A 26,271-nucleotide genomic window follows, 5' to 3' on the forward strand; every position below is an offset into this window, starting at 1 on the left:
GTAAAAATGGTGTGTCACTAGCCCTTGACACGGGGAGGCTGGTGGGTGCTACGCCTTGCCTAAGGGCGACCCAAGCACAGCAGTGATTAAGAGGTAGCGCCAATTCTCCTCAAATCTCTGAACTCCCGAACAGAGACCTCACTGTCGGATGCAGTTTTAGGTCGTACCCAGGACCAGTTGTAACTGACTCCAGCAGGTGTTTTCACTGATTAACTCATCCCATCTGCTCAAAGTGATGTTAATCAGTGAAATAACCTTTTGGAGTCAGTGGCTGCAAAGAAAAACTGCACCCTCTTGGCCCTTTTTGGAATAATTTGGACACCACTGCCCTAAACACACAGGATTTCTGGTCATTGCTACCTCATCCCATGCTCCCATATCAAACCTGTCAGTTGGAATCATTTCTGCATTAAGGGATTTATTCATCATTCATCATGTACATACAGTGAGGAAAATAAGTATTTGAACACCCTGCAATTTTGCAAGTTCTCCCACTTAAAAATCATGGAGGGGTCTGAAATTTTCATCTTAGGTGCATGTCCACTGTGAGAGACATAATCTAAAAAAAAAAACAAAACAAAAAAAAAACCCCTGGAAATCACAATGTATGATTTTTTAATAATTTATTTGTATGTTACTGCTGCAAATAAGTATTTGATCCCCTACTAACCAGCAAGAATTCTGGCTCACACAGACCTGTTATTCTGCACTCTTTACCTGTATTAATTGCACCTGTTTGAAGTTGTTACCTGTATAAAAGACACCTGTTCACACACTCAATCAATCACACTCCAACCTGTCCACCATAGCCAAGACCAAAGAGCTGTCTAAGGACACGAGGGACAAAACTGTAGACCTGCACAAGGCTGGGATGGATTACAGGACAACAAGCAAGCAGCTTGGTAGAAGACAGCAACTGTTATGATTATTTATTACAAAGTGGAAGAAACACAAGATGACTGTCAATCTCCCTCGGTCTGGGATTCAATGCAAGATCTCACTTTGTGGGGTAAGGATGATTCTGAGAAAGCTCAGAACTACACAGGAGGACCTGGTCAATGACCTGAAGAGAGCTGGGGCCACAGTCACAAAGATTACATTAGTAACACATGATGCTGTCATGGTTTAAAATCCTGCAGGGCAGCAAGGTCCCCCTGTTCAAGCCAGCACATGTCCAGGCCCGTTTAAAGTTCACCAGTGAACATCTGGATGATCCAGAAGAGGCATGGGAGAAGGTCATGTGGTCAGATGAGACCAGAATAGACCTTTTTGGAATCAACTCCACTTACCATGTTCAGAGGATGAGAACAACCCCAAGAAAACCATCCCAACCGTGAAGCATGGGGGTGGAAACATCATACTCTGAGGGTGCTCTTCTGCAAAGGGGACAGGATGACTGCACCGTATTGAAGGGAGGATGGATGGGGTCATGTATTATGAGATTACCTGCTTCCCTCAGTAAGAGCATTGAAGATGGGTCATGGCTGGGTCTTCCAGCATGACAATGACCCCAAACACACAGCCAGGGCAACTAAGGAGTGGCTCCATAAGAAGCATTTCAAGGTCTTGGAGTGGCCTGGCCAGTCTCCAGACCTGAACTCAATATAAAATCTTTGGAGGGAGCTGAAACTCCAAACCTGAAAGATTTGGAGAAGATCTGTATGGAGCAGTAGACCAAAATCCCTGCTGCAGTGTGTGCAAACCTGGTGAAAAACTACAGGAAACGTTTGACCTCTGTAATTGCAAACAAAGGCTACTGTACCAAATATTAACATTGGTTTTCACAGGTGTTGAAATGCTTATTTGCAGCAGTAACATACAAATAAATTATTAAAAAATACATTGTGATTTCCGGATTTTTCTTTTTTTTTTTTTAGATTATGTCTCTCACAGTGGACATGCACCTAAGATGAAAATTTCAGACCCCTCCATGATTTCTAAGTGGGAGAACTTGCAAAATCGCAGGGTGTTCAAATACTTATTTTCCTCACTGTATATGAGGTTTTCATGAAGGCAGAAAGAAATAGTTTATAGCTTTTGCACCCTTACCTTGATTTGCAGTTATTAATAAGGTGTGAAATCTGCAACTGAGACAGCTCTGCATCAGAGAAACAACAAATGCCAATAGATTTGTACTGTTCCTCTATTTGTCACAGACATTCGCTGTATTAGTTCATACAGATTGCATGTAACTGCCATCTTGGCTCCATTCATTTGTAAGCTGACAACAGTAGGCCAGGATTACATGGCAATATTATAGCTATGTGACTGTGCACCTGACGGTCGGGGGGCTGTGCACCTGGACCAAGCCTTCAACACTTCCATTTCATTTTCATGGTTGCAACATAATAACAAGGTGACTACACACTGGTCATGCTGTGGCCTCCAAACATTGTTTTTCATGGTGTGACTGGGACCATACTAGTTCACTGGTCTCGCTATTAAAAATGTAATGTCAAACTCCAATATTGGTAGAGAGTACAAGGAGCATTAGAGTAACATGGGGTGGCCTCAGAGATGAAGACTCTTTGGAAGATGACATTCCAAACTAAAGTCTAATCATTTTCTACTCTGAGGGTTTGGACCTGGTTTGCCATATTAACGAGTCGCTGATTGAGTTTTCGCTGTGAAGATTCATACTGTTCTCTCATCTTATGAAATTTGCTTATGATGACTTCCAAGCTAGCTTCAATCTTGGTGACTTTGTCCTCCAAGTCTTTGGCATCAGTAGCAGCCACCAGTGACTCATCTATTAGGTTATCTTTCAAGAGAATTGCCCTTCCTTTCTCTTCTAGTACAGTTTTAGCATCAGGATACTCTATGAGAGCCTCCATCAGATCATCTTTGGATAAGGCAAACAGATCAGAGTATCCAACACTTCGGATGTTAGCTGTTCTGCGGTTTCCCGCCTTACTGCCCTTGATACCAAGGATACTAATTTCTCCAAAGTATGCACCATCACTGAGGACTACATATTGAGTAACCCCATCATCAGCCACAACAGCCAGCTTTCCCTCTTTGATGATATACATTTCCCTGCCAATGTCACCCTTCTTACAAATGTAGTCTCCAGGACTGAAAACTTGAAGCTGAAGCTTAAGGACCAACTCAATAAGCAAACCAGCTTCACAGTCTTGGAAGATCCGTACTTTACTTAGTATCTCCAGATGTACATTAATGGCAAGTTCAGCCTTTAGTTTGTCTGGCAGATTTTTCAAAACCTGTTTCTCATCACATGTTTTCTCTTCAGTCCAAAGATAGTCAAACCACTTCACCACTCTTGCCTCCAGGTCTTTGCTGACCTTTCGAAATTGCATGTATTGCTTGATTGCATCAATCTTAGCCTGGAACTCAACACGTGCAGCATTCATGTTAGATATCATCGCACCAACATTGCCAACAATTGTAGCAAAAATCAAAACACCAGTGAGAAAGTCAACTACCACAAATAGATACTCAGTATCTTGCACAGGTGGTGGAGTCTCACCAATTGTGGTCAAGGTAAGTGTGGACCAGTAAAAGCAATAAATGTATTGTTTGGTCAAGTAAGCATACTCAGGATTCCTGATGTCTGGATATACCCAGGTGTCTGAGCCAAATCCAAGGGTCTTGGAGATGGCAAAGTAGAGGCAAGCATTCCAGTGGATAATGATGATGATGTAAAGTACAAGATTAGCAATTCGGAAAATATTGGGGTAATTGGTGCGAGTTTCAGTTCGGTCAAAGAACTCAAACAGCCGACCTAACCTAAAGAGACGGTTGAATCTCCACTCTGGATTGTGGATTCCAGTTTTCAGGAATACTATATCAGTAGGAATTATAGATAAGATGTCAAATCTAAACTGCTTTGTCTTCATATAGGCTTCTTTCAGAATCTTTGGATCCTTCACAAGTAGTCCTTGTTCCAGAAAACCTGTTGAGAAAAAATAGACTGGATATGTAATCAACAGTCATCTTCTGAACACATGCATGAGAATTGTTTACTGACCTGTTCTGGCTCTCACAAACATGTCAATATAATAAAGCACATCTGCACTGTAGTCCAAAACAATCCATAATGTTACATTTTTATACTGCAGTTCATTGAAACAAGACCTAGAAAGAATCAAAAACACACAAAAAATTAGCCTTCAAAGCCACATAAAGAAAAAATTACACAGGAAATGGAAAAGGACAGAAATTCAGACCTGGTCACAAGTAGCATCAGACTGTATAACACAGGTAGGGCAATGATGCACAGCCAGTAGTAGTACATGTCTGAGGCAGGGTCCATGATCCACACCTCATTTCTGAATGACAAGATTAAAACACAGCTCTACAATTAATGTCATAAAAATCATTACCGCTGCTTAATGTTTTAAATGTATTTTGAGAATAAATATACCTTGAGCATCTACATGAGCATATCTGTACTGTACCAAGCGCTGATGTAAAATTAAATGCCTGCATAGATTTGTTATTTTTTATTTTTAGATATTGCCTTCCATAATATTTTGGATTAAATACAGTTTATTTTCCCATTGTCTGCATATCACTCTAGCATGCATTACAGCTAGTGAAAGGTGCCACAAGGCCTCATGAAGGATTTGGTGTTTCTGTTTTTAATCAGCTGACTAGATGGCAGTGTCTATTGAAAAAGGTTAATGCACAATTCACTTTAATTTCCTTGGAACCCTTTTTGAGCAGATGGTACATCTAGTGGGCTCAGAAGAAAAAGACCAGACGGTTCACGAGACTTTGTTTTGCTAACACTAGTCATAAATAGCTCAAATCATTAACAATGTATGTCATTTTAATATTGCAGCAGCAGCTTGCTGCACCCCCCCTCCCACTGAGTCAACACACACACACAAGAATCACACAAGAATCATTCCTCATCAGTCATCATCACACAAGCACAGACATGCGTGTGTCCGTTAAAACACGGAACGTATGCTGCAGCTGTGGTGTCCAGAATCTGAGATGTCCCAACAGCTGTGGACACCCAGCCACGCCCCCTGTCCTATCAGCGCACAGGCCAAGATGTCACTCTGTGATCACATGAGAGATGCCTCACCTGCGGGGGCTGAACCACACGCACAGATGTGTCGTGGCATAGTATACTGGCATAGTATAGTTCTACGCTTTTTACTCTTTAATTAATTTTATTAGGAAACGGAGCATGCTACAGCCTCAGCTTTATCTAAATTCTGGGTCTTTTAGTGAAGCTTAGGGCTAGTCACCTTAGTATTTCCTGTTTTTCTTGTTTAATACTGGCAAATTATACTGTATTTCTTGCCTTTCTGATGCCTGATTCTGTTTTTTTCTCTCTGCTTAAGGTGCAGCTCCATCCAGAGATGGGTGTGGTATCTGTGCTGGAGACCCTCCTGTCCTGTGCACCAACAGCATTTTCTGTATATTCGTTTTGTGAATTGTTCTGTAATTTATGTCCGTAGCATGGCTCAAGCAGAGTGTCACCCCTTTGAGTGTGGTCTGCTTGAGGTTTCTTCCTTAGAGGGAGTTTTTCCTTACCACTGCTGCTCTGGGGGTTAGTAAGGTTAGACCTTACTTGTGTGAAGCACCTTGAGGCAGCTCTGTTGTGATTTGGCGCTATATAAATGAAAATAAATTGAAATTGAAAAATCACAGCGCATACTCTGTCTTTCAGCCGCTGGTGTGCGCAAATAATTGTAGCAACAGGTGTACGAGGCATTGGAGGCAGCTATGAAATTACACGTTTTGCACACTATTCCTGCTTCACAATCGATTTGCACTGTGTGAAGGGGCCCTTAATGTGAAACACCTGACTTGAATAAGCCAAACAAATGAGATGAGGCTGAAGAGGTTCCATCAAGGCCGAGCCACATTCATGCAATCAAACTAAGTCAAGACAGGTTCAGCTAGTCAACTAATTGCGTGTGCACGCCATTCATAAGCAGCCCATGAGGTGAAACATAGATCAACTGGATTCACAATGGCAAAATGTCATATCAAAGAGCGAGCAGCAATGTTCACAGCCTTAAAGCAGATACTTATCATGGACACCTATGAGGAATTTAAACATCAAATAACAAAAAGAGCAGACATGGCAGCAATAAATAAACTCAGAGAGAGAGGCTGGTAGCAAATTGCTGATCTACAAAATGCATATAGTTAACATACCAATGCACTGCATTCTGCATAAAAAGGACTGAAAAATAAATGTGTCCTTATTCTGCAGATTGCTTTATGCTACTGCTGTGGTGAACATGTTGAAGTTTCTTAGAGCTTGTTAAAATTATGTCCGTAGGTGTTTTTGATGTCTAAATTATGAAACAACATGACACCATAAGTGAGTGGTTGGGTTCTATTATGTGCTTCAAAGTGCCAAGCTTGTTCAGAAAAAGCACGTAATAAATAATTTTTTTCTGGAGTCTGACTTGTGTGTTTCAACTTGCAAATTAGCATATCACTCAATAAAACAAATTAAAACTTTTTTATGGAGTGATACGTTAATTTAAATAACTTTAAGATAATACATCACTCCATAAAAGAAATTAAAACATTTTTATGGAGTGATACGTCAATATAAATAACTTTAAGATAATGTATCACTCCATAAAATAAATTAATAAAACTTTTTTAATGGAGTGATACATTAGTTTAAATAACTTAGACTTTTCATAATGTTTTTTTTTTTTTATGGAGTGATACCTTAATTTAAAGTTATTTAAATGAAGGTAAAACAAATTTAAAAAATGATGGAGCGATACATTAATTGAAACAACTTTAAACTAATATGTCACGCCTTAAAAAAATGTAAGCATTTTTTATGGAGTGATATGAAAATTCAGTAAGGTATTTCTTCTATAATACATTACAATTCTAAGGTTGAACTCTACTAGTGTATACTAAGGTATGAAGAGTAGACTAGAGCCACTTAGGTGCCTGGTCTTGAGAACCAGGGATGGTAGGTTTAAAAGCTTTATTTTTATCCCATGGGAACTCTCCCTCCCCACCCAAGCGGCTCAAGAAAATGGACAGCATGTATATAAGTGATATTTACACAATCAGGGTAATAAACAACATATACAAGAAATATAGTTACTACGAGGGTAGGCTGAAAAGTTCTAAGGCTCACTATGATACAGTTAATGCATTAACTGCATCATAGTGAGCCTTAGAACGTATTGATCCTTCCGCAGGTTCACCTACGGAAACCTTGTTACGACTTTTACTTCCTCTAGATAGTCAAGTTTGATCGTCTTCTCGGTTAATGCATACAGTTAATGCATTAACTGCATCACAGATAATCAATCAATCAATTTTATTTATATAGCGCCAAATCACAACAAACAGTTGCCCCAAGGCGCTTTATATTGTAAGGCAAAGCATACAATAATTACGTAAAAACCCCAATGGTCAAAACGACCGCCTGTGAGCAAGCACTTGGCGACAGTGGGAAGGAAAAACTCCCTTTTAACAGGAAGAAACCTCCAGCAGAACCAGGCTCAGGGAGGGGCAGTCTTCTGCTAGGACTGGTTGGGGCTGAGGGAGAGAACCAGGAAAAAGATATGCTGTGGAGGGGAGCAGAGATCAATCACTAATGATTAAATGCAGAATGGTGCATACAGAGCAAAAAGAGAAAGAAACACTCAGTGCATCATGGGAACCCCCCAGCAGTCTAAGTCTATAGCAGCATAACTAAGGGATGGTTCAGGGTCACCTGATCCAGCCCTAACTATAAGCTTTAGCAAAAAGGAAAGTTTTAAGCCTAATCTTAAAAGTAGAAAGGGTGCCTGTCTCCCTGATCTGAATTGGGAGCTGGTTCCACAGGAGAGGAGCCTGAAAGCTGAAGGCTCTGCCTCCCATTCTACTCTTACAAACCCTAGGAACTACAAGTAAGCCTGCAGTCTGAGAGCGAAGCGCTCTATTGGGGTGATATGGTACTATGAGGTCCCTAAGATAAGATGGGACCTGATTATTCAAAACCTTATAAGTAAGAAGAAGAATTTTAAATTCTATTCTAGAATTAACAGGAAGCCAATGAAGAGAGGCCAATATGGGTGAGATATGCTCTCTCCTTCTAGCCCCCGTTAGTACTCTAGCTGCAGCATTTTGAATTAACTGAAGGCTTTTCAGGGAACTTTTAGGACAACCTGATAATAATGAATTACAATAGTCCAGCCTAGAGGAAATAAATACATGAATTAGTTTTTCAGCATCACTCTGAGACAAGACCTTTCTAATTTTAGAGATATTGCGTAAATGCAAAAAAGCAGTCCTACATATTTGTTTAATATGCGCATTGAATGACATATCCTGATCAAAAATGACTCCAAGATTTCTCACAGTATTACTAGAGGTCAGGGTAATGCCATCCAGAGTAAGGATCTGGTTAGACACCATGTTTCTAAGATTTGTGGGGCCAAGTACAATAACTTCAGTTTTATCTGAGTTTAAAAGCAGGAAATTAGAGGTCATCCATGTCTTTATGTCTGTAAGACAATCCTGCAGTTTAGCTAATTGGTGTGTGTCCTCTGTCTTCATGGATAGATAAAGCTGGGTATCATCTGTGTAACAATGAAAATTTAAGCAATGCCGTCTAATAATACTGCCTAAGGGAAGCATGTATAAAGTGAATAAAATTGGTCCTTGCACAGAACCTTGTGGAACTCCATAATTAACCTTAGTCTGTGAAGAAGATTCCCCATTTACATGAACAAATTGTAATCTATTAGATAAATATGATTCAAACCACCGCAGCGCAGTGCCTTTAATACCTATGGCATGCTCTAATCTCTGTAATAAAATTTTATGGTCAACAGTATCAAAAGCAGCACTGAGGTCTAACAGAACAAGCACAGAGATGAGTCCACTGTCTGAGGCCATAAGAAGATCATTTGTAACCTTCACTAATGCTGTTTCTGTACTATGATGAATTCTAAAACCTGACTTAAACTCTTCAAATAGACCATTCCTCTGCAGATGATCAGTTAGCTGTTTTACAGCTACCCTTTCAAGAATTTTTGAGAGAAAAGGAAGGTTGGAGATTGGCCTATAATTAGCTAAGATAGCTGGGTCAAGTGATGGCTTTTTAAGTAATGGTTTAATTACTGCCACCTTAAAAGCCTGTGGTACATAGCCAACTAATAAAGATAGATTGATCATATTTAAGATCGAAGCATTAAATAATGGTAGGGCTTCCTTGAGCAGCCTGGTAGGAATGGGGTCTAATAGACATGTTGATGGTTTGGATGAAGTAACTAATGAAAATAACTCAGACAGAACAATCGGAGAGAAAGAGTCTAACCAAATACCGGCATCACTGAAAGCAGCCAAAGATAACGATACGTCTTTGGGATGGTTATGAGTAATTTTTTCTCTAATAGTTAAAATTTTATTAGCAAAGAAAGTCATGAAGTCATTACTAGTTAAAGTTAAAGGAATACTCAGCTCAATAGAGCTCTGACTCTTTGTCAGCCTGGCTACAGTGCTGAAAAGAAACCTGGGGTTGTTCTTATTTTCTTCAATTAGTGATGAGTAGTAAGATGTCCTAGCTTTACGGAGGGCTTTTTTATAGAGCAACAGATTCTTTTTCCAGGCTAAGTGAAGATCTTCTAAATTAGTGAGACGCCATTTCCTCTCCAACTTACGGGTTATCTGCTTTAAGCTGCGAGTTTGTGAGTTATACCACGGAGTCAGGCACTTCTGATTTAAAGCTCTCTTTTTCAGAGGAGCTACAGCATCCAAAGTTGTCTTCAATGAGGATGTAAAACTATTGACGAGATACTCTATCTCACTTACAGAGTTTAGGTAGCTACTCTGCACTGTGTTGGTATATGGCATTAGAGAACATAAAGAAGGAATCATATCCTTAAACCTAGTTACAGTGCTTTCTGAAAGACATCTAGTGTAATGAAACTTATTCCCCACTGCTGGGTAGTCCATCAGAGTAAATGTAAATGTTATTAAGAAATTATAAGACAGAAGGGAGTTTTCAGGGAATACTGTTAAGTCTTCAATTTCCATACCATAAGTCAGAACAAGATCTAAGATATGATTAAAGTGGTGGGTGGACTCATTTACATTTTGTGCAAAGCCAATTGAGTCTAATAATAGATTAAATGCAGTGTTGAGGCTGTCATTCTCAGCATCTGTGTGGATGTTAAAATCGCCCACTATAATTATCTTATCTGAGCTAAGCACTAAGTCAGACAAAAGGTCTGAAAATTCACAGAGAAACTCACAGTAACGACCAGGTGGACGATAGATAATAACAAATAAAACTGGTTTTTGGGACTTCCAATTTGGATGGACAAGACTAAGAGTCAAGCTTTCAAATGAATTAAAGGTCTGTCTGGGTTTTTGATTAATTAATAAGCTGGAATGGAAGATTGCTGCTAATCCTCCGCCTCGGCCCGTGCTACGAGCATTCTGGCAGTTAGTGTGACTCGGGGGTGTTGACTCATTTAAACTAACATATTCATCCTGCTGTAACCAGGTTTCTGTAAGGCAGAATAAATCAATATGTTGATCAATTATTATATCATTTACTAACAGGGACTTAGAAGAGAGAGACCTAATGTTTAATAGACCACATTTAACTGTTTTAGTCTGTGGTGCAGTGGAAGGTGCTATATTATTTTTTCTTTTTGAATTTTTATGCTTAAATAGATTTTTGCTGGTTATTGGTGGTCTGGGAGCAGGCACCGTCTCTACGGGGATGGGATAATGAGGGGATGGCAGGGGGAGAGAAGCTGCAGAGAGGTGTGTAAGACTACAACTCTGCTTCCTGGTCCCAACCCTGGATAGTCACCGTTTGGAGGATTTAAGAAAATTGGCCAGATTTCTAGAAATGAGAGCTGCTCCATCCAAAGTGGGATGGATGCCGTCTCTCCTAACAAGACCAGGTTTTCCCCAGAAGCTTTGCCAATTATCTATGAAGCCCACCTCATTTTTTGGACACCACTCAGACAGCCAGCAATTCAAGGAGAACATGCGGCTAAACATGTCACTCCCGGTCCGATTGGGGAGGGGCCCAGAGAAAACTACAGAGTCCGACATTGTTTTTGCAAAGTTACACACCGATTCAATGTTAATTTTAGTGACCTCCGATTGGCGTAACCGGGTGTCATTACTGCCGACGTGAATTACAATCTTACCAAATTTATGCTTAGCCTTAGCCAGCAGTTTCAAATTTCCTTCAATGTCGCCTGCTCTGGCCCCCGGAAGACAATTGACTATGGTTGCTGGTGTTGCTAACTTCACATTTCTCAAAACAGAGTCGCCAATAACCAGAGTTTGATCGTCGGCGGGTGTGTCGTCGAGTGGGGAAAAACGGTTAGAAATGTGAACGGGTTGGCGGTGTACACGGGGCTTCTGTTTAGAACTACGCTTCCTCCTCACAGTCACCCAGTCGGCCTGCTTTCCCGGCTGCTCGGGATCTGCCAGAGGGAAATTAACGGCAGCTAAGCTACCTTGGTCCGCACCGACTACAGGGGCCTGGCTAGCTGTAGAATTTTCCACGGTGCGGAGCCGAGTCTCCAATTCGCCCAGCCTGGCCTCCAAAGCTACGAATAAGCTACACTTATTACAAGTACCATTACTGCTAAAGGAGGCAGAGGAATAACTAAACATTTCACACCCAGAGCAGAAAAGTGCAGGAGAGACAGGAGAAGCCGCCATGCTAAACCAGCTAAGAGCTAGTAGCTGCGCTAAGCTAGCGGATTCCTAAAAACACACAAAGTGAATAATGTGTAAATAATTTAGAGGTGATTCAGCAGAGGGAGTGCTTTAGTTAAGGCACGTGAAGATTACACTGTGAAACAAATCATTATCTAGGTAACTAGATCAATCTAACTGCGCAGATTAAACAGCTAACAGATACAGCAAAACACCGCTGTGCTCCGGAACAGGAAGTGATACAATACCGCAGTGAGAGCCAACCACCAGTAGAGGCAAGTAGAGCTTCTAAGGCTCTACTCATAGTGAGCCTTAGAACTTTTCAGCCTACCCTCATATATAATATTATAGGAGTTACCCTCTAAAACCTAAATATTCAAACAGGAGAAGATTGTAGTATACGTATACCTAGTCTGTAGACTTGTACTAAAATTAAATTATAGCCAGTAAGCTAAGCTATAAATATGCTATTTTTTTATAGAAACAGAAGCTATGATGTAATATTTTTTTAGGCATCTATCTAAAGTTCACTCTGCCAGCTTACTATAGGAAGACAAAATCCATGATATGTTAGTTTGAAGACTGAAAAGCACAACAAGTCAGTCTTCAGAAAACAATTTAATTATTAATTTGTCTGCTTTTTGTGAACAAGCTGAACAAATTTCTGGGATTGTTCCAACATTGCTACATCCCAAAACATGAAGTTAGGCATTTTGAAGTACATAATACAACCCAACCACTCACTTACTGTAGTCAAATACCACAGCAGTAGCATAAAGCATTGCAATCCGCATAATAAGGACACATTTATTTATCAGTATATTTTACCCAGAATGCACTGCATTGGTCCAACGTAGTTGAGAGAGTGGCGTCAACTCAGAACAAGGCGCTATTTTGGTTCCAACTGCGCTGAACTACTGAATGAACCTTTAATGTTTTCAACATTTTTAAAAATCATTTAAAGGACATGTCGCAACAAAATGATAACAATTTAGGCTGTTAGTGACCATCCGATGATCCACCGGGATTACTTTGTGCACTTCCGTGACCGGTTTCAAAGTATACTTCATTTGCAACAAACAGCTACAGAGACATCCGAAAACAATTTCTGATCATTGACATTGCAAATAGAGGAGTCCCAGTGTGTGCTTCAATGGAATGTAGCTGCTAATGCTAAGAACTGTGGCACAGATGTAAGTGTGATGTCATGTTATGACAACTCGTTTTTAAGTGGAAACTGTTCATTTTGATGCAGTCATGGTAAAAGCTGCAGCTCTGTGAAGGTTTCTGTGCACATGCGGCCATGAGTCATAAACGCAGCCTGTCAATAACCGCCTCTGCTCCAGATTCTGCTTTATGCACAATTAATTATGAGTGCTGTTATCAATAAAATCTAAATCTAAACTAAAAATCTAACTTTATTATTGGAAGGGGCAGGTTTATTTCCTTCTGTCTGTCAGTCACTGATAGGTGTCTGTTTTGCTAATTAGGACATCACACACTGAAAAATGCTGACAATTGCCGAGTGAAACATTTTCCGGAAATGCACCTTTTAGAAAGGAATAAAATACATCAGAGATCACTAATTATTAGCACATATGTGTGGAGACACTTACAATCATGGGTACTTTTATGTTGTCTTACTAACTGGGATGAGACATGTCCTTTAACCACATGCAGCAACACATCCAGGTACAGGTGTTATCAAAAAATATAAAAAATAGTTAAGCTATCAAATTTACATAAATTTACAATTTATGGTGATTTATTTAATTAATTTAAAGCCTAATTTATGCAGCTGCACAGCTGTAATTCCGTGTCATGCAATGACGTGCGTGACAGTTCTCCGTCTCTGGATTTTGCCTAATTCTGGACTAATGTGACCCTCAACAAGCTTTTCCTTCTACAATCATCGCCTCCAGTTAAAAGGTAAGATGAACATTTTCCTCTTTTACTGACTTCATGCTGTAAATCTGCAGACTTTTCTGATCCATTTTTAATCAGTGTGCGCACTGCAAAACCCATTATAATATGACGGCAGATGAAGGAGTAAAAGCAGAAAAGTGTCATATCACAGCCTTTTGTGTCTGATTTAACAGGTGCACATCCGGGCTGCGGGTCCGAGTCTGAGCACGGTGTGAAAAATAAACAGTTTGACTTTTAATCATAGAAATGACTCCGGTCCCATGTTTATCAAATCTGCAAGTGTCAGAGCTGATCTTTAATGTGTACCTCTGTTACTTTGCACATCCAGACTGCTCTGGGTTTTTAATGGAAATACATTGCGATTGGACAGGACATTTTATCTGATGTGAGCGAAAATCCATTGTACAAAATCCATTATATATGGTGTTTATTACATGGAAAACAATACAAAAACTTTGGGACATTATTAAGAAGCACTGTGAGTAAGGATTTTATTCCAGGCAATGGCTGGACCTCATGGGTCTTTTCTGGATCATGGTATCACATTCTGTTCAAACTGCTTACCCCAATAATCATTCTGTTGGGTGCATTGAGTATCATGATTTGTTGCATAATTCCTCTCGTTCGATCATTGGTTCAACGGATGATTTCCACCACAGCTGACGGTTTTCCTGGTAGACCATGATTACATTGTTTTACTGCAAGCTGATGCTGATTCCTGTCATCCTGTTTAGGTGGGTGGAAACTGATGGTTAATTACATTGTTTCCTCTGAGTGTAGGATTTTGATGTTTCTACAGTGAAGATGTTGAGAATATAGACATTATTTTTTGATAAACAGGGGGGACATGATAGGGAATTTTCAAGATACTTATCAATTATTAATGTCTTTGACTATGTCTTTGATTCTGTGTTTGATCCTGTCTTTGATTCTGTCTTATACACTCAACAAAAATATAAACGCAACACTTTTGGTTTTGCTCCCATTTTGTATGAGATGAACTCAAAGATCTAAAACTTTTTCCACATACACAATATCACCATTTCCCTCAAATATTGTTCACAAACCAATCTAAATCTGTGATAGTGAGCAATTCTCCTTTGCTGAGATAATCCATCCCACCTCACAGGTGTGCCATATCAAGATGCTGATTAGACACCATGATTAGTGCACAGGTGTGCCTTAGACTGTCCACAATAAAAGGCCACTCTGAAAGGTGCAGTTTTATCACACAGCACAATGCCACAGATGTCACAAGATTTGAGGGAGCGTGCAATTGGCATGCTGACAGCAGGAATTTCAACCAGAGCTGTTGCTCGTGTATTGAATGTTCATTTCTCTACCATAAGCCGTCTCCAAAGGCATTTCAGAGAATTTGGCAGTACATCCAACCAGCCTCACAACCGCAGACCACGTGTAACCACACCAGCCCAGGACCTCCACATCCAGCATGTTCACCTCCAAGATCGTCTGAGACCAGCCACTCGGACAGCTGCTGAAACAATCGGTTTGCATAACCAAAGAATTTCTGCACAAACTGTCAGAAACCGTCTCAGGGAAGCTCATCTGCATGCTCGTCGTCCTCATCGGGGTCTCGACCTGACTCCAGTTCGTCGTCGTAACCGACTTGAGTGGGCAAATGCTGACATTCGCTGGTGTTTGGCACATTGGAGAGCTGCTCTCTTCACGGATGAATCCCGGTTCACACTGTCCAGGGCAGATGGCAGACAGCCTGTGTGGCGTCGTGTGGGTGAGCGGTTTTCTGATGTCAATGTTGTGGATCGAGTGGCCCATGGTGGCGGTGGGGTTATGGTATGGGCAGGTGTCTGTTATGGACGAAGAACACAGGTGCATTTTATTGATGGCATTTTGAATGCACAGAGATACCGTGACAAGATCCTGAGGCCCATTGTTGTGCCATCCAAGAACATCACCTCATGTTGCAGCAGGATAATGCATGGCCCCATGTTGCAAGGATCTGTACACAATTGATGGAAGCTGAAAATGCCCCAGTTCTTGCATGGCCGGCATACTCACCGGACATGTCACCCATTGAGCATGTTTGGGATGCTCTGGACCGGCGTATACGACAGCGTGTACCAGTTCCTGCCAATATCCAGCAACTTCGCACAGCCATTGAAGAGGAGTGGACCAACATTCCACAGGCCACAATTGACAACCTGATCAACTCTATGCGAAGGAGATGTGTTGCACTGCATGAGGCAAATGGTGGTCACACCAGATACTGACTGGTATAAATAAAACAAAACTGCACCTTTCAGAGTGGCCTTTTATTGTGGACAGTCTAAGGCACACCTGTGCACTAATCATGGTGTCTAATCAGCATCTTGATATGGCACACCTGTGAGGTGGGATGGATTATCTCAGCAAAGGAGAAGTGCTCACTATCACAGATTTAGACTGGTTTGTGAACAATATTTGAGGGAAATGGTGATATTGTGTATGTGGAAAAAGTTTTAGATCTTTGAGTTCATCTCATACAAAATGGGAGCAAAACCAAAAGTGTTGCGTTTATATTTTTGTTGAGTGTGTATATATATATATATATATATATATATATATATATATATATATATATATATACATGTGTGTGATTTCACTTAATATTGCTCTCTTAGTTAACACTGAACTGCTAAAGTAATTATTCACTGAACTGTTAAAGTAATCATTAAACTGCTCACATGGGAAGATGAACTTTTGCTCACATGGAGAGTGTAGACTATGTATTTGCTAAGACCATGTTTTTGCTAAGCACAGATGTACATTTTAATTAACAGTCCACCCTTGAGCAGAGAGCAATGTGACCTGCACACCAGCTCGGGGTTGAAAGCAGTTTACTTCATGTCATGAGAAGACCCGTGAGACTGGAGGCTTAAAGCCATAACAATTTTCATATCGATGTGAGAACAGACTTCGAGTCGCCAGTTTGTTTTGTATATTGTCTCTTCCATATGTCTGTATGCAAGTTTATTTTAATAAATATAGGAGGCAAGTGGGCGGGGCCCTTCAGAGCTGACGAGACGGTTCGTTTGCTCTCTCCTGATTCAGGAAAAGAAATTCAGTGTCTCCTGCCTGATTATTTTCTGAGTTAATTGAGTTGTTCTCCTTTTCAGGTTCAACTCTGACACTTAGCAATAAATTTGATTCTGATTTTGATTCAAACTCATCTCAGATTTCAAGGCCAGTGACTTCAAATCTGCCAAAGATGATCTCCGCTGGACTTTTTCTTTTACCGTTTTCAGTGGTGGGCACAGCTAACCAAAAGGCTAGCTTTGATAACAGCTAATCGGCTAACTGAAAAGTTATCTTTTATAAAGCTAAACCTATAAACCACCCAAAAATTTATTGGAAGCTACAGCTAACCGATAACTTTCAGTATTGCTTCCAATACACTTGCAACTACTAACAAGCTGATTTTAAGTTTTAACATGATTCTGGTAGTATCAAAGGCAACCACAGACCCAAACAATGAGTCAGCACTTCAGTCTTTGTGCGCCCTGCCCACTGCTGGAAGCTCCTGTTTACTACATATTTTACAGCAGTGAAGCAATTGAGAGGAGCTAAGTGTAACTCTACGCACACAAAAAGCAAGCCATTATTCCTTAACAGAATACAGCCATGCCGCAAAGAGGCAGAGGTCTTGCAAATTAAGCAGTTCTGAGTTATGGTTTTGATTTAAAAGCATCAAATTAATCCAGATAGAATAACTCCATTAATGTCAATTCTGTCATTTGTACAGTTAAAAGTAAAAATGTAACACATATCTTTTAATTTTAAATAATGCACTAATTCTAAAGTTTTGTAACAAACACAGACAGATGCCAAAGGGATTATGGGTAAATGAGCCTCCACTAACACTGATTGGTTGACCCATTCATTCTATGTAAAAACCAACACATTAATGTGAGGTGTGTGTGTGTTGGTGTTTACATATAAATGTGCTTTTGTAAAATATGCCTTTTTTCATTTGTAAAAAAAAAAAGCCATTTGCAAAAAGCCAAAAAGTCAAATTGTGATTGACAACAGTCTGATATAACCGGGGTCAAAATAAATAGAACACTGCCATCTACTGCTGTCCAGATGCTCATACTGCCATGAACATTACTGGGCAGTAGATGGCAGTAGAGACCATGAAAACTTCCCAAAACAAAATTCCAGATAATCCATGTCTGCTACGTTTAAGATATGTAGCATTTAATAAACATAAACTGAATTTCATAAATCTTATATATATTATGCAACCCCAGCTCTCCGCCTCTCCCCATGGGCAACACCAGAAAAATGAAGCGTCCAGCCCCTCTCCAGGAGTTGGGTACCAGAGCCCAAGCTGTGCGTGGAGGTGAGCCCGACTATCTTCCGGGCCCCATGGGCTAAGGCCCGACCACCAGGCACTCGCGCGCGTGCCCCAACCCCAGGCCTGGCTCCAGGGTGGGGCCCCGGCTCCGCCATACCGGGCGATGTCTCTGTCCTTGATTTTTTTACTGGTCATGGAGGTTCTGAACTCCATGGAGGTTCTGATTGAATATATCAGAGCAGAAAATTGATCAGTCCATGTGAACGCTGTGCATTGACTCGTGTGGTTATTTCCACCAGCTGCCACTGATCCACAACGTAAATTCTGCCTTCCAGAACAGCTCTTTATATAATGATCTGAATCATCTACCTGTTGCCACATGTTGCACTCATATTGTTATATTTAATAAAAAATAATAAGTGTACGCAGGAGATGCGTTCAAGTACCATCAGAAATTACACAACTTTTTTGTTGTTTCAAATTCAGCAGTTGCTTGTGACAAAGTAATTGATTGTATTAACACAAAAGTTTAACTCTGGCCTATATAAGGTGCCTGAGCCCATTGAAGCTGACTCCCAACCCAGAATAAAAAAAAAAATCCAAGCAGTCTGAGTTTGCCCTGTAATTTCTGACGGTACATAAACGTAGCAGCAGCAGCACGCTCAGAAACAGCTTCTGTACTGTGTGAAAACATTCAGCTGGTCGAACGAAGTCAAACTAAATGCTAACTTTACAAAAACTAAGCAAACAAGAATAATAAAAAAAAAAGTCAAGAATGACAGCAAAGGTTTTCATTGCCCTTTGTTCAAACTTTTAAACAGTTTAAAAAGCTGCAGGAACAAAGCTGTGCAAAGGTTAATCAATGCCAACGAAAGTCAACGAAAGACCAGATTTCTTGTTTCATTTGGGCTTCATTGCCCTTTGTTAAGTGCCGTATGACTGGGCCATTAAGAGAGGCCTTTTGGGGGTTCCCAAGTACCGTCCTATCCCAGGTGTCAAATCATTCGTACTTGAGATGTGAAACAAATGTTTCTGGGCTCCCAGATTATGGTATAGAGGAGGATTTTTGTAAATTGTTGCTTTCTGTGCCATGTGCTGCTGCACATTGCTTGTTATATACAGACTTCATGCACTAGTACATACATTTGCTTGTCTATAATTAATTAAACAAATTTTATGAATTTTTTGAACACGAACATACATAAAGGAAGCTATTTCACATCAGAAACATAGTTTTCATGAACTAATGCAGATTGTGTGATAGCTGTTATGCAATTTGTCTTTTTTTAAAAAGTTAAGTGAAGATAATACAGGCTATAACATTCCATGTCAATTAAAACAATTCATGTTTGTAAATGTATACTTACAATTCTTTTGCGTCTTTGTTGTCATATTTCTTGCCCTTGTCATTTTTCTTCACATTTTTCTGGTCATCTTCCTCCTTGTGAATTTTATCATCCTTTGTTGATTCCTTTTTGTCATCTTTTTTGCTGTTAATTTAGAAGGTGACAAGAAAATGTATCATTTTGTTGTCATTTAGTTCTTTCAGTATGCCTAAAGGGGGCACTATGTAGTCATTTTGTGTAGTGCTACAAACAGAGATGAGCCAAATCTGATTTGCAGGACCATTGGTGAAAATGCTGTCCCTTCACATATAAGTACCATTTTGCTACTTATCCTTCATGCTTCAGGAGGCTACATATGCACACAAGGCAATATAACAGATGCAATGCCATTTGGTGGTTTTGGCTTTTTTGTTCAACAGATTTCTCTTTCATATACACAGACAAAATTGTTTAAAGTACATTACTTTCATTCATTTTCTATACCAATTTATTCCAATTTAGGGCCGTCGGAGAACTGGAGCCTATCCCAGCAGTCCTTGGGCAATAGGCAGGGAACACCCTGGACAAGCCACCACTCTGTCGCAAGGCCACATATAGACAAACAAACACATTCATACACTCACTCACACACCTACAGTCAGGTTAAAGTTTCCAGTTCACCTAACCTGTCTTTGGTAGTGTGAGGAAACCACGCAAACACAGGGAGAAGATACAAACAACACACATAAAAGATTAGGTGGGAAGTAATCCCAGGACCATTTTGAATGGTCACATGTGCCATGCCATCCGTTTCATCCTCCATGAGGACCAAGTTGTGACGACGTCACTTCCGGTGTGCTTCCGCGTCAGATCGTGGAACGTCACTTTCTGTCTGTTTCCTCATCAGATCAGTGTGTGCCTCATACACCTTAAGGACCCCGAGAACTGAAGGCCACGTGATGTGATCTAAATAGCATTGGGGAACAATTGATTCAGTTCTGGCAACAACAACAAAAAGATTCGGTCGTGGAATGTCAGTTCCAGTTTACTTTACATCACATCAGTCACAGCCATTGCTGAGCACGTTGCTAAAGCCTCACAGATGGAGTGCCTGGACGTGTGACAGAGTCAACAGGCTGATTGGATACTACTTACTTTGAAATCCGAGCCTAACTAGTTAAATTAAAAAAATTAAGCTACTGTTAATGCCTAGTGGTATTGTACAGTAATGTTCAGAATAATAGTTGTGCTATGTGACTAAAAAGATTAATCCAGGTTTTGAGTATATTTCTTATTGTTATATGGGAATCAAGGTACCAGTAGATTCAGTAGATTCTCACAAATCTAACAAGACCAAGCATTCATGATATGCACACTCTTAAGGGTATGAAATTGGGCTATTAGTAAAAGAAAGTAGAAAATTGGGTGTTCACAATAATAGTAGTGTGGCATTCAGTCAGTGAGTTTGTCAATTTTGTGGAACAAACAGGTCTGAATCAGGTGTCCCCTATTTAAGGATGAAGCCAGCACCTGTTGAACATGCTTTTCTCTTTGAAAGCCTGAGGAAAATGGGACGTTCAAGACATTGTTGAAAAGAACAGCGTAGTTTGATTAAAAAGTTGGAGAGGGGAAAACTTATACGCAGGTGTAAAAAATTATAGGCTGTTCATCTACAATGATCTCCAATGCTTTAAAATTGACAAAAAAAAAGAAAGACGCGTGGAATAAAACGGAAAACAACCATCAAAACGGATAGAAGAATAACCAGAATGGCAAAGGCTCACTTATTGATCAGCTCCAGGATGATCAAAGACAGTCTGGAGTTACCTGTAAGTGCTGTGACAGAAGACGCCTGTGTGAAGCTAATTTATTTGCAAGAATCCCCCGCAAAGTCCCTCCGTTAAATAAAAGACATGTGCAGAAGAGGTTACAATTTGCCAAAGAACACATCAACTGGCCTAAAGAGAAATGGAGGAATATTTTGTGGACTGATGAGAGTAAAACTGTTCTTTTTGGGTCCAAGGGCCGCAGACAGTTTGTGAGACGACCCCCAAACTCTGAATTGAAGCCACAGTTCACAGTGAAGCATGGTGGTGCAAGCATCATGATATGGGCATGTTTCTCCTACTATGGTTTTGGGCCTATATATCGCATACCAGGTATCATGGATCAGTTTGGATATGTCAAAATACTTGAAGAGGTCATGTTGCCTTATGCTGAAGAGGACATGTCCTTGAAATGGGTGTTTCAACAAGACAGTGACCCCAAGCACACTAGTAAACGAGCAAAATCTTGGTTCCAAACCAACAAAATTATAATGCCTCGCAGATGTGAAGAAATTGTGAAAAACTGTGGTTATACAACTAAATACTAGTTTAGTGATTCACAGGATTGCTAAAAAAGCAGTTTGAACATAATAGTTTTGAGTTTGTAGCGTCAACAGCAGATGCTACTATTATTGTGAACACCCCCTTTTCTACTTTCTTTTACTAATAGCCCAATTTCATAGCCTTAAGAGTGTGCATATCATGAATGCTTGGTCTTGTTGGATTTGTGAGAATCTACTGAATCTACTGGTACCTTGTTTCCCATATAACAATAAGAAATATACTCAAAACTGGATTAATCTTTTTAGTCACATAGCACTACTATTATTCTAAACACTACTGTATGTGTGTTTTGTATGTTCAAAATGGCAGGGGTTCAAGAGGGCCCTGATTGGGGCTGAAGAAGGGTTTTAGCCATGCTAATGTTTCCCAGAACCATTTTACTGAAAAAAAGCCAGAAGGACCCAAATGACATGGTGAGATGGTGAGGAGCTTCGCTCATTAATGTTGGCAATATAAACATATGATTTACTGCTGTTGTTATTACATTGATCATTCAATAGATTTATCTATCTCAAAAATACAGAAGTTTCTGTTTTTGATATTCTACTTAGCAAATATTTTCATGAATACCTTTAAAAATCTTAAGTTTACAATAGTTTATCATGAACAAATCCTGTAACTCTATTTAAAGTACCTTCATCTCAAGACCTTCATACAGCCAAGCAATTTTGAACTATGGTGTACCAGATACAATCAACACAATATATTTACATCAATCTATGTCAATGTTCAGTCCAAGGCTTTGCCTTAGTTTTATAGTATGTCCAGTAACAACATGAAGAAGGGACCAGCATATAAGTCAAAAACAATATTTATTGACTGAAAAGAATTTCTGTCAAAGACAAAATCAAGTTGCACTGAACACTAGCCATCTTCATGCAATGTGCCTAGTGCTGTGTTCAGAACCATCAGAAGCTCAGAAAGACCCAGCATAAAAAAATCCCAAATTCTGGAAAAAAGTGTGTTCAAGAAATTAACTCAGAGACAAATTTGGATCAACTATCAAGCTTAACACAATAGATTGAGGATGAAATGACCAAAGACAGTTTTACTGATGTGTGATAAAAGATAACTCTATTAGTCCCAGGACGGGTACATTTTCAATGCTACAGCAGCAAAGGGATAGTCACAGAACAACTGTGCAAAGTATGCAAAAATAAGGTAAAACAAGTAAATGCCAAAAAGACATGGATGTCAAGTTCTGCGCAGAATAACAACATATACATTAAAATAAACTATTCACAAGCAAGAAAAAAAATGATTGCTTTGGAATTTTGCAAAAGTGTTCCTGTGATGTTGTTCATGAGAGTACAAGTTATTGCACAAGAATGTGTAGTATTATTGCACATGAGAAACAGAAAAATTGTACTACAATGATATTAGCGATCTGAGTGGTCTGCCAGGAACAGTGTCGGTTGTAGAGTCTGATAGCAGCAGGAAGGAAGGACCTACAGTATCGCTTCTTCACACACTTGAGGTGGAGCAGCCTGTCACTGAAGGAGCTTTTTACTGCAGTCAGGGTGTCATGCATGGGATGGGATGTGTTCTCCAGCAGGAATAACAGCTTTGCCATCATCCTCCTTTCTCCCACCTCCTGCATTCCAGGGAGTCCCAAAGTCCAGGGGACTTCCCAGAACAGTCTTCCTAATCACTTTGTCTAGTCTCCTCCTCTCAGCACTTGTGATATACGAGGGTAGGCTGAAAAGTTCTAAGGCTCACTATAATGCAGTTAATGCATTACTCCGTCATGGTGAGCCTTAGAACTTTTCAGCCTACCCTCGTACTGCCGTTCCAGCAGACCATTCCGTAGAAAATGGCCGATGCCACTACAAAGTCAAAGAAGGTCCTCAGGAGCACCCACTGCACACCAAAGGACCTGAGTCACCTCAGCAGGTAGAGTCTGCTCTGGCCTTTCTTATAAAGTCCAGTAGTGTTGTTTGACCAGTATAGCCTGTTATGTGTCGGACGCAGCTCGGAGAACCGACCAGCGTTTGAAGGACCCAGTATGAAATAAGCAGAGCACGGTACAAAGGCTAACTGAATTTAATACATAACAGTGATATAAAAAACAACAAAAGAAAGTGCGGTCTGGCGTGGTGCGCTCCCAGCAGCGCTAACGGTCCGGAGCCAGAAGCTGTTCGGACCCAAGGACCCCGCCGACACCCCCCAGGTGGCCGCAACAAACCGAGTCTGTGAAAGAAGGAACCATTATGTGAGTCCACACTCTACACACAGAGAGAACACTTAAAGGTGTACAAACAGCAAACACTTCCTGGCTTGATTACTAATCAGCTTCCCAACCTGCAGGCATGGAACATCCAGTTCACAAAACTCCACTGCAGTGGAAGCCGATACATGACTAACATACAGCTCAATATAATAAAGGTGTGAGGGACACCACATTTACTGACTGTATAAATGTTAGTCACAAAATCTAACGTACCTCAGGAAGTGTGCTGACGAGCGTGAGACCTCACCCCCTCCTCTTTCACAGACCGTGCATCAAACCCTGGACGTTCTCTGCATCCACTGATGATGAGATGGCTCCCGAAACGACGATCTCACCCGTCTGGTCACAAGGTCGAGTCTCTGGCAAATACACACTGTATACTCCAGTCTTAAATGCCACCATGTTCCAATCCATATAGATGCACCTCAGCTGTGAGTCCTGACGAGCCGCAGGTGATCAGGGTGAGGTCCTGATAACCTCAGCAACACAGCCACTCAGTCCCAAATGCAAGCCACCTGGAAGGAAAAACAAAAGACAGAAACAAAAAGGCAGCCAGGCCCCCCAGCCATACAACAGTACCCCACCCTCACGGGAAGCCTCCCGGCGACCACACAAACCTGGCCCAGGAGAAACACCCCCCTCCAGGGACCATGGCTGGAAACCGCATCTGCATTCGTCTTCCAATAGAATTGTTGATGTCCTCTCCTCTGGCTGCATCCTTGCCTTTGTTTCAGTCAGTCACTTAGCACAGGTGTGGCCAGGAGTTCTTAAACCTGTGCAGTCAGCCTTTATCCAACCATGTGCGGTCATTAGTCATAAAACAAAAAAGACAAACACAAACAACCAAACCACCCACCCCCTCCCCAGGGGACCGTCCTATCAAACCCCGGGATGAGGAGAAAAGAAAAACCCCAAACTTAAGCTTACAAATAAAAGCGCTAAAACACCCCCCCCCCCCCCCCCAAACGACATGTAGGGACCAACACCCCCCAGAGGACTTCCCGCCAGCTCCAGGAGTAATAACCACAGCCGAGGTCCCTCTGGGATCCAACGTCACCCACGGGGACTCCCAGCGCCTCCCAGAGGACCACTCATCAACCCCAGGAGACGCCTCCCCTCACGACCAACGGACCCAGCCCCGGCCGTCTATGGCTAGATGGACCCACAGCCCTTTCCCCCCCAGAGGACACCACAGTCAAACCCTGAGGGCGGAAACTGGGGGGAAAACACCCCCCCCCCCCCCCCCCCCCCCAGGTGCAGAGGTTACCTGGGAAACGCCCAGCATAACCACACTGCACCACTCCAGCAACGCTGACACTACGGCTCACACGGCTGGAGCCAGAGGAGAAGAGAGGGAACAAAAAGAAAATACCCCAAACCCCCCCCTCCCCTCCCGGGTGCAGAGGTTACCTGGGAAACGCCCAGCACAACCTAACTGCACCACTCCAGCAACGCCGACACTACGGCTCACACGGCTGGAGTCAGAGGAGAAGAGAGGGCATAACAAAAAACAAAACAAAAAAAAAAGAAAGAAAAAACAACAACCCAAATACCCCCCCCATGACCCCCCAGGGGACCGTCCCATCAAACCCTGGGAGGTGAAACTGAAAAAAAATAAAATAAAAAGAAAGACTAACAGACTGACATAAGGTTGCTCGGGTCCTTTTTTGTTTTTTTTTGTTTTTTGGCAGAACTGCAAGGTCACGCCCCCAGACACTAAATAGTGTAAAACAAAAAATAAAACCCCACACAAAAACCAACTCAAAAAACACCCACACAAAATGAACTAACACAAAACAAATAAGTGATTTATACCGTCAAGCTCAAACAAATGGAACACACCTGTTCCAACTTAAGAGCTTGACGGTAATGTGACTCAGTCACCAACAGAGGGAGCCAGAGTGCTAAAAAATAAAAAAAAACCCTTTGGTGACAGAGAAAACAAACAAGCTGCTTTTCTGTGCGCAGCTGTGAGCAACACACAACCAAAAATGTGCTCAACTAAATAACGCCGGAGCTGATACAACAGACGCAGTAGTTATCTTTATCCGGGGAAACGGGGCTACAACTGTAACACAGGAAGCTCAGCGATCCGTGCCACAGAGCTCCGCCGTGTGCGTGCACCCATCACAGACACACTCTTGCAGCTCCCGTTTAAACCTCTTATCCGGTCGGAGCGTGACGCGAAGCCGTCGCCAGTCACACTCCACCACGACCCACGGATAAGGCACAACACAGGAACACGGCTGCAAGAGAGCACAAATCAGTATTCAGTAATGGGTCTCAAACACGCACCATCCGGGCGGAGAGCACCCGCAACTGATCCGGATAACTACTGAACGTCTGCTGCCGCCTTCCCGGCGCGTTACCGTCTCTGCTACCGCTGGGTCCGTGATGTTTGGCCAGAGACTACTGTTATGTGTCGGACGCAGCTCGGAGAAC

General features: G+C 41.3%; 1 protein-coding gene across 1 annotated transcript in view; it reads right to left on the reverse strand.

The window, feature by feature from the left end:
* Nucleotides 1-2,021: 2,021 nt before the first annotated feature.
* Nucleotides 2,022-26,271, reverse strand: part of LOC117513029 (cyclic nucleotide-gated channel cone photoreceptor subunit alpha-like) — a 92,460-nt gene continuing 68,210 nt past the window's right edge. Inside the window, exons 2-5 of the mRNA XM_034173327.1 lie at nt 19,252-19,374; nt 4,188-4,289; nt 3,989-4,095; nt 2,022-3,913 (exon numbers count right to left, since the gene is read on the reverse strand). Of these exons, the coding sequence (XP_034029218.1) occupies nt 2,556-3,913; nt 3,989-4,095; nt 4,188-4,289; nt 19,252-19,374 (1,690 nt within the window). The 3' untranslated portion in view covers nt 2,022-2,555. The remainder of the gene's footprint in view (nt 3,914-3,988; nt 4,096-4,187; nt 4,290-19,251; nt 19,375-26,271) is intronic.

The sequence above is a fragment of the Thalassophryne amazonica genome, chromosome 1 (assembly GCF_902500255.1).
Source record: "Thalassophryne amazonica chromosome 1, fThaAma1.1, whole genome shotgun sequence".
Lineage (NCBI taxonomy): Eukaryota > Metazoa > Chordata > Actinopteri > Batrachoidiformes > Batrachoididae > Thalassophryne > Thalassophryne amazonica.